Consider the following 9,420-nt stretch of genomic DNA (forward strand, 5'->3'; position numbering starts at 1 on the left):
TTAGTAGAGACGGGGTTTCACCATGTTGACCAGGATGGTCTCGATCTCTTGACCTTGTGATCCACCCGCCTCGGCCTCCCAAAGTGCTGGGATTACAGGCTTGAGCCACCGCGCCCGGCTTTTGACAAGGTCTTGCTCTGTCATCTAGGCTGGAGTGCAGTGACACAGTCACAGCTACTGCACCCTCAACCTCCCAGGTTCAAGTGGTCTTCCCACCTCAGCCTCCCAAGTGGCTGGAACTACAGGCACATGTAGTTCCACACCTGGCTCATTTTTTGGTTCTTTTATAGAGAGGAGGTTCCACTATGTTACCCAAGCTGGTCTCAAACTCCTGGGCTCAAGCAATCCTCCTTCCTGGGCCTCCCAAAGTGCTTGCATTATAGACATGAGCCACCACACCCAGCTGTAGCCCTGCTTTGGATTAGCTATAACTACCTGAAAAGAAGTGTTAAAATATTTGAACATTTTTTAAATTGTGTAATCATTCTCCTTCGACAGTCTTCATTAGGTGCAAGCCTGCACAGTGGCATGCACCTGTAATGCCAGCTTCTTAGGGGGTTGAAGTGGGGAGGGTCGTTGGAGACCAGGAGTTCAAGTCCAGCCTGGACAGCATAGTGAGACTCCATCTCAAAAAAACAAGACGATCTAAATGTAATAATAATACTCCTGGAAAGAAAGAGTTAAAGCTAGATTTCTTTTTTCTTTTTTTTAATTTTATTTATTTTTTTAGAGATGGGGTCTCGCTATTGTTGCCCAGGCTGGAGTGCAGTGGCTATTCACGGGTGCAGTCCCACTGCTGATCAGCACAGGAGTTGTGACCTGCTCTGTTTCCGACCTGGACCAGTTCACCCCTCCTCAGGCAACCTGGTGGTCCCCTGCTCCCGGGAGGTCACCACATTGATGCCAAACTTAGTGCGGACACCTGATCGGCATAGCACACTACAACCCAGAACTCCTGGGCTCAAGCAATTCTCCCACCTCAGCCTCCCAAGTAGCTGGGACTACAGACATGCACCGCCATGTCCGGCAAGCTAGATTTCTTATATCTCCTTTCCATTCTGTGCTTTTCTAAGTGGAGCTCCAGAACACATTGTTATTCTTGTAGCCACCACAAGGGTCAAAGAACCAACCCCACCCACTTAAGTGGGTGGAGTAAGTAACATTCATAGTATTGGAGCAGAGTGCACAGTAAATGGCTCCCTGGGTTGGTTAAACAGTGACCAACCCATGATAACCACAGGAAGCTTATTACTTGGTCACAGGCCATTTTTAAAGGCAGAATGCCTCTGCTGCTAGAGTGGGAAGGTAATGGTGATGAGTGATAGGTGGCCTCCACCCATGTCCTGGTGTCATACTGGGAGAGAGGGTACAAACTGAAAAGTGAGTCATGGTTAAAAGTGCAAGTTAAGTCACAAGGAAGCGTTGGCTGGTTTTACTAAGGGGAGGGAACAAAGGAGTTGAACATGATAGAAATTTGGCTCTCGGTACCTCTTATCTCAGAATATTAACTTTGTAAGCTTGAAATTAAACTAAATCTTAGGGATTTGAACTAAATCTGGTTTCTCCCACACCTGATTTCCCCTTCCTCAAAATACCAATAGTACATGCAACACAGAATTGTAGCTCAGAGGTAGCATGCTGTTTCAGATTCTTGGGATATGCATGTTACTTTTTTAAAAGAAGTGGTATATCAGACACCTGAAGGTCAAGTAACTCTGTGTCACCAACAAACTCTTGTGACCTTGAGCCCCAGTTCCTCTTTGGTAAAAGAGATGCCTCACAGTGGCTGTGCAATCACCAAATAGGAACTACATTTGGCATTATTTATCGTTTGCCCTTGTATAAAAAAATACAGTCTTGCAGGTTGAAAGTTTCTTCTAGCTGTAGGAAAATGGTTAAATAAGTATGTGGAATATGAAGAAATTATTGTTGGGCTCATGCCTGCAATCCCAGCACTTTTGGAGGCCAAGGCAGGAGCATCGCTTGAGGCCAAGAGTTCAAGCCCAGCCTGGGCAATGTAGTGAGACCCTGTCTCTGTATATAAATAAATAAAGAGGCTGGGCACGGTGGCTCACGCCTGTAATCCCAGGACTTTGGGAAGCCAAGACAGGTGGGTTGCTTGAGGTCAGGAATTCGAGACCAGCCTGGCCAACGCGGCGAAACCAATCTCAACTGAAAAATACAAAAATTAGCCAGGCGTGGTGGTGCATGCCTGTAGTCCCAGCTACTTAGGAGGCTGAGGCAGGAGAATTGCTTGAACCCAGGAGGCAGAGGTTGCAGTGAGCCAAGATCGTGCCATTGCACTCCAGCCTGGGCAACAAGACCGAAACTCTGTATCAAAAAGCAAAACAAAGGCTGGGCTTGGTGGCTCACGCCTGTAATCTCAGCACTTTGGGAGGTCGAGGTGGGCGGATCACCTGAAGTCAGGAGAGTTCAAGACCAGCCTGACCAACATGGTGAAACCCTGTCTCTATTTTTAAAAATAAAATAAAATAAATTAGCTGGACATAGTGACGGGCACCTGTAATCCCAGCTACTAGGGGCTAAGGCAGGAGAATTGCTTGAACCCAGGAGGCAGAGGCTACAGTGAGCTGAGATCACGCCACTGCACTCCAGCCTGGGCAACAGAGTAAGATTCCATCTCAAAAAATAAATAAATAAAATAAAATGTTGGTTTTTTAAGCCATGTCATTCTGGAAGCAGTTTTCACCAGGTGAAGCAGTCACAGTGACAGAGAAAAAAATAGGGAGTCTCAGTCTGGTTTTTGTTGCTATAACAGAATACCACAGACTGAATAATTAATGAAGAAAATATGATTATTTGACTCACGTTCTGGGGCTGGGAAATCCAAGAGATTGGCACCAGCCCTTTCCCATCATCATATAGCAAAAGGCAGAAGAGCAAGAGAGGGCCAGACTCATTTTTTTTTTCTAACAACCCTTCTTGTGATAATAAACCAACATCCCCTGTAAGTAACAACATTTATCCATTCATGAGGGCAGAGCCCTCGCAGCCTAATCCCGTTACATCACAGTGACAGTTAAATTTCAACATGTGTCCAGGCATGGTAGCTCACTCCTATAATCCCAGCACTTTGGGAGGCCAAGGTAGAAGGATCACTTGAGCCTAGAAGTTCAAGGCTGCAGTGAGTTATTGCATCACTGCACTCTCACCTGGACTACAGAGTGAGACCTTGTCTCAAAAAAAAAAAAAAAAAAAAAATCATAAATTTTGGCCGGGCATAGTGACTCACACCAGTAATCTCAGCATTTTGGGAAGGCAACGTGGGCAGATCACTTGAGGTCAGGAGTTTGAGACCAGCCTGGCCAGCATGGTGAAAACCCCGTCTCTACTAAAAATACAAAAATTAACCAGGCATTGTGATGCATACCTCTAGTCCCAGTTACTCTGGAGGTTGAGGCAGGAGAATCACCTGAACCTGGGAGGTGGAGGTTGCAGTAAGCTAAGATCGCACCCCTGCACTCCAGCCTGGACAACAGAGTGAGACTCCATCTCCAACAAAAAAAAAAGTCATAAATTTTAACATGAGTTTTCAAAAGGGCATTCCAACCATAGCAGAGTGTATAAAAGGGGTTCTTGGTTTTTTGGGTATTTTTTGTTATTGTTGTTGTTTTCATTTAATTCAAAAACCTGGAAAGTAGCCAGCATAGGTTCTGGTGGGGAAAAGACATGTAGAGTGTACAACCTTCTGTGGACACCAATATTAATAACTAGCTGAGATTTCATTATTCACTGTCCTTTGCCTTAAAAGCTGGTTATGCACTGAGTAATTTTAAAGCATACAAGATCAGCAGACAAACAGATCAGTTCCCAGCCGTCCTGGTTTTTCCTCTTCATTCACCTGGGTTAGTGGCTCAGCCTGTGCTTAGGCTGACGACTAACAATCTGGTCTCTCACTTGACATTTGCCATCCTTTTGCTGGGATCTGGAGGAGAACAGAGAACATATTAAGGGTATAGTCAAGTCCTAAAAAAGTAAAGGATGCGCTTTGATTAAAGATTCTCATCTCAGCTTTGTGGCCCGTTTGGTGACTAAACCCACTTCCCCTCTGTCTCTCCTTTCCCATCCACCAAATGAAAGTTAGGAAGAATGCTGACTTAGAAAAAGCTTGGCAAGTACAGTATTTTAAAAATAATGAAATTATCATGGCCTTTGGATTAACATATGTGGTTTTGTTTTGTTTTTATTTTCTAGTTATTAAAGAGGGTGTACGGGAGTTTCTTGGTAAATCCAGAATCAGGTATGTAGTCATGTTAGCAACTATGGAATGATGTGGGAAGACAGGTGTCCTTTATACATTATGCTTTTTTTACCCAAAGGATTTCATTTAAATATTACAAATATTTCTGCATGAACCCATTTCTAATTCAGTTCCCTCCATAAAAATAGCTTTTAAGGGGCTTTGCTTTGTCCAATATGGAACACAGCAGAAGGTACAAAGTTGATGTATTGCATTATTAACATTGACCTGATGGGGCCACATGACCCTTACTTAATCTTTCAGCCAGAGGGCCACATTTGTTTGTTCGTGGTGATTAAAATGCCTTTGAAAAGAATGAACAAACATTGATTCCCACCCTCAGCCCTTAATAACACCTTTTTCTGCGCACTACGTATTTGGAGAAGGAAGAGGAACATTCACAGCACTATTCTTGTGATTTCAAGTAATAAAAATATCAGACCCTTTCTTAATCCAGTCTTCTAATAGGTGGTCTAAGCATTCATGGCCAGAGGAATTGAAAGGCACCATGTCATCCTTGAATAGAACAGCTAGGAGGTATAAAGCGAACAGCCTTTTTACCCTGTGATTCAGTGGTGTGTCTCAAATTCCGAGGCATTTAGCAGGACCCCAAAGTGAGAACCAGGTAGTAAGACCATTGGAACATAATACTTTTTACTCAGCTGTTATAACTTGGGTACCTTAATTAGAAGTCTTCTAAGAAGGAAATTCTCTGTCACCCCCCCCCCTTTTTTTTTTTTTTTTTTTTTTCTTGTTTTCCCCCCTTTTTTTTTTTTTTTTTTTTTTTTTTAAGATGGAGTGTTTCTTTTTGCCCAGGCTGGAGTGCAGTGGCACAATCTCGGTTCACTGCAACCTCTGCCTCCCAGGTTCAAGTAGTTCTCTGCCTCAGCCTTCTGAGTAGCTGGGATTACAGGTTGCCACTACCACACCAGGATAATTTTTGTATTTTTAGTAGAGATAGGGTTTCACAATGTTGGCCGGGCTGGTCTTGAACTCCTGACCTGTGATCTGCCTGCCTTGGCCTCCCAAAATGCTGGGATTACAGGCGTGAGCCACCCACCGCGCCTCTATCACTCTTAGCAGTTGCTGGTACTAGCTTACTTCCTCACCTCACCTATTTTTTTAGACAGAGTCTCATTCTGTTGTCCAGGCTGGGATGCACTGGTCCAGTCATAGCTCATTGCAACCTCCTTCAAATCTTGGGCTCAAGCAGTCCTCCCACTTTAGCCTCTCAGTAGCTGGGAACTACAGGCACTTGCCATCATACCCAGCTAATATTTTTTATTTTCTTGTAGAAACAGGGTCTCACTGGCTGCTGCCCAGACTGCCAGAGCAGACTAAGGAGGTCTCAAACTCCTAGCCTCAAGCAATCCACCCACCTCGGCCTCAGCCTCCCAGAGAGTTGGGATTACAGGCATGAGCCACCATACCCAGCACCTTTTTTTTTTTTTTTTTTAATCTCCAAATTGGTGGGATGAATGTATCACAGAAATAAAAGCCAAGATAACACTGTAGGCTTTTGGCAGAATCAGCATATTAAAGAAAGAGAAGTAAAGAAACAAACAGATCTAGAACAGAAAAAATCAAGTCCAGAGTCTTGGGCATGCTTGTCAAAGCCAACATCCTGACGTGGAAAGTAGGTTTCTGTCTCTGGGCCTCCTCCTGCCTCCCACTAAATCATAGATATCACCACATTGCAGACCCTGTCTTCATACAAGTGTAAAATGTAAAAGTATGTGATAGTTGTGTCCATCAGGCACAGTGGCTCACACCTGTAATCCCAGCACTTCAGGAGGCCGAGGTGGGTGAATTGCTTGAGCCCAGGAGTTCGAGACCAGCCTGGGCAACATAGTGAGACCCATGTCCCTCCAACCTGGACGACAGAGCAAGATTCAGTCTCCAGAAAAAAAAAAAAGACGATAGAGTCTCTTCTTTTTTGATGGGTTTATCATCTAGGCATGTTGGGAAAAACTCAGCAAATCATACTGGATTTTTACTTCTCTTCATCCTGAGTATATTCCGTTCATCATGTTAGAAGCCTTACTTAGAAACAGATTTTAGCTTAGCTGTAATTTTATTTGCTTTGTTTTATTTGGCTTCCTAAAACAAGCAAACCTCAGCTCTAAATCTTTTCTGTTTTAATCTAATCTTATAGTCTGTGTGTTTATCTGGTTTTCAGCTACCCAAAATGGAATGACGTTATTTAATACTGGAGTGCCAAAAATGTGCTAAGCATTATATATTCCAAAGATTTAGACACCCATCCTTCTAAAGAGCCCCTGCTCAACAGTAAATATAGACCTCAGGAATGCTTTTGAGAAAAAATGAAATAGTAATGAGGTGTAAAGTTTTCAGATACTTAGAAGTGAGAAACCCATACATACAGTTCTGGCAAAGTTATTCCCGTCAGTTGCCTGGAATATAAAATGATCCTCAGTGATACACAAATATTCTTATAAAAACATCTCTAGGTCTTTTGACACTTATTAATCATTTGACTCGCTAATCAAGTGTTGCAGCCCTGTTTCCGGGAATTCATAGTGGACATGCTGTCAAGGCAGGTCAGCCAACGGTTTCAGTGCCTGTTCTGCACCTGTTGTGATGACCTATCATGTTCCACACATTTTAAGTACTATGAATTTTTTTAATGCTCGCAACAGTCTCCCCTATCTCCATACCCCGTCCCCGCCTTTTTTTTTTTTTTTTGAAATGGAGGTTCACCCTTGTTGCCTAGGCTGAAGTGCAGTGGAGCGATCTCAGCTCACTGCAACCTCCACCTCCCAGTTCAAGCGAGTCTTCTGCCTCAGCCTCCTAAGTAGCTGGGCTTACAAGCACCCGCCACCATGCCTGGCTAATTTTTGTATTGTTAGTAGAGATGGGGTTTCTCTGTGTTGGCCAGGCTGATCTCCAACTCCTGATCTCAGGTGATCTGCCCACCTCAGCCTCCCAAAGTGCTGGGATTGTAGGCGTGATCCACCGCACTTGGCAATTTTTTTAAGGTCACGAAATGACAAGGCCAGGAATTGGACCCAGTTCTGTTCAACTCAAAATAGAGTGACCTACACTTAAGTATCATGCTGCATTTGACAAGTCACGTCACTTTGAATCTCCTTTCCCTCTGTAAAACAGTAACCTTATCTAACCTGCAGACTTCAAAGCACTGTTATGGAGATCAAATGAAGTAAAATGTTTTTTAAAATACTGAAAATGTTACAATGTATGCCAATAAAAGCTATTGGGGAGGTATATGTATGAACAGATAGTTGGTTTTTCTACCCTTCCTCCTCAGAGTTGGCAGTGGCACGGAGAATGGTCTATATTATTATCACAAAGCTACCCATGTGTTGGCTGTATTGCTACTTGGCACGTTAAACTATCAGAGAAAGATATGCGCCTCCTTTACAACTGTATCTGGAAGAGTAAAAAGTAAATTTCCAATCAGAGTTCCCAGGTTATGACTTTCTCCCATTACATATTTGTAATCAGTCATCTTTGATACTGATTCAAATTTTTTATTAACATTAGTTAAGGCTGGGCGCGGTGGCTCATGCCTGTAATCCCAGCACTTTGGGAATCCGAGGCCGGTGGATTGCCTGAGGTCAGGAATTCAAGACCTGTCTGACCAACATGGTGAAACCCTGTCTCTACTAAAAATACAAAAAAATTGGCTGGGCATGATGGCGTGTGCCTGTAATCCCAGCTACTTGGGAGGCCCAGGCAGGGGAATTGCTTGAACCAGGGAGGAGGAGGTTGCAGCGAACTGAGATCACGCCACTGCACTCCAGTCTGGGCGACAGAGCAAGACTCCGTCTCAAAAACAAAAAAAAACAAACAAAAAAACTTGTTAATTATATATATTTACAAGAATCTTATAAAAATTAAGATTTTATTTCTCCTCATTTTGCCCTATGAGGTAGTTGGAAATGGACTGCCTGGATTAAAAGTACAGACACTGAGACAAAGTTAAAATGTCAGTAGAACCTAGAAAAAAAAATGTGTTTAATTGCCTCTAGTCTCTATTTACTTGGTTGAGATAGTATGCTGCTTTTTTTTTTTTTTTTTTTTTTTTTTTTTAATATAACTGCTGGTTGTTTTTTTTGTTTCCTCCCTCCAGGATACAATGTCTCTTTGCTATACGACCTTGAAAATCTGCCTGCATCCAAGGATTCCATTGTGCATCAAGCTGGCATGTTGAAGCGAAATTGTTTTGCCTCTGTCTTTGAAAAATACTTCCAATTCCAAGAAGAGGGCAAGGAAGGAGAGAACAGGGCAGTTATTCATTATAGGGATGATGAGACCATGTGAGTATAGAATTTGGTCCTAAAGCCTGGGTATGGCCATCACACCACCATGGCACCTACTGAAACCACCATGGCACCTACTGAAAGAAATATGGTTTGGTCAAACCTTAAGCTGTATTGCATGAAAGTGTTTTTATCATAAAATATCTTAAGCCAGGAAGGATGTAGGTGATAGGGCAAAAATCAGCCACTCCTCATACTCTCCAGATACTGAGAGCTGACAGATGGTGGAAAGAGAATCCAGTGCTTTCCTTTAAGGCACCACTGTTCTGAGTCCTCTTTAAGAGTATAGCCTGGATAATCAGCAGGCAGGGTGACCATAGGTTCCATGTTATATTTACAAGGCCATAAAATCTACTTCTGATAATTTCCATCTCCTGCCTCTCTTAGGGCAGGGCATTCATGTTTTACACTGACTTTGTTAACCATAAATATCATCTCATTTGGCACACCTTTATATTATGATTCAAGAGATTTATGACTTTAGCCTTCTGATGCACTTGTAGATCAAGTTATTGACAAAACCCCATTATGATTCTGTACTTATCCTCCTGGGTTTTGTTCCCCTCAGGTACGTTGAGTCTAAAAAGGACAGAGTCACAGTAGTCTTCAGCACAGTGTTTAAGGATGACGACGATGTGGTCATTGGAAAGGTGTTCATGCAGGTATGGAGCAGACATCTTGGTGACTTATAACTTTGCAACAAAACATACCATAAGCATAGAAAATAAAAAGAAATCTAGCAGCTCTGTTAATGTTAGAATTTGCTGAAAATTTAGTAAACAACTCCCGCAAAACTCAGTGAATGTTGTTTGGTTTTGGTTTTGCTGTTGTTGTTGGTTTTTTTTTTTTTTTTTT

At 42.8% G+C, this 9,420-nt stretch overlaps 1 protein-coding gene across 4 annotated transcripts in view; it reads left to right on the forward strand.

Moving 5' to 3' along the window:
• Nucleotides 1-9,420, forward strand: part of ARPC2 (actin related protein 2/3 complex subunit 2) — a 38,479-nt gene that overhangs the window by 15,203 nt on the left and 13,856 nt on the right. For all 4 annotated transcript variants that reach the window (XM_037740815.1, XM_017535119.2, XM_017535121.1 and 1 more), the window contains 3 exons: nucleotides 4,216-4,261; nucleotides 8,376-8,562; nucleotides 9,134-9,227. In XM_037740815.1, coding sequence (XP_037596743.1) covers nucleotides 4,216-4,261; nucleotides 8,376-8,562; nucleotides 9,134-9,227 — 327 coding nt within the window. The remainder of the gene's footprint in view (nucleotides 1-4,215; nucleotides 4,262-8,375; nucleotides 8,563-9,133; nucleotides 9,228-9,420) is intronic.

This window comes from Cebus imitator, unplaced genomic scaffold, assembly GCF_001604975.1.
Source record: "Cebus imitator isolate Cc_AM_T3 unplaced genomic scaffold, Cebus_imitator-1.0 Scaffold91, whole genome shotgun sequence".
Taxonomy (NCBI): domain Eukaryota; kingdom Metazoa; phylum Chordata; class Mammalia; order Primates; family Cebidae; genus Cebus; species Cebus imitator.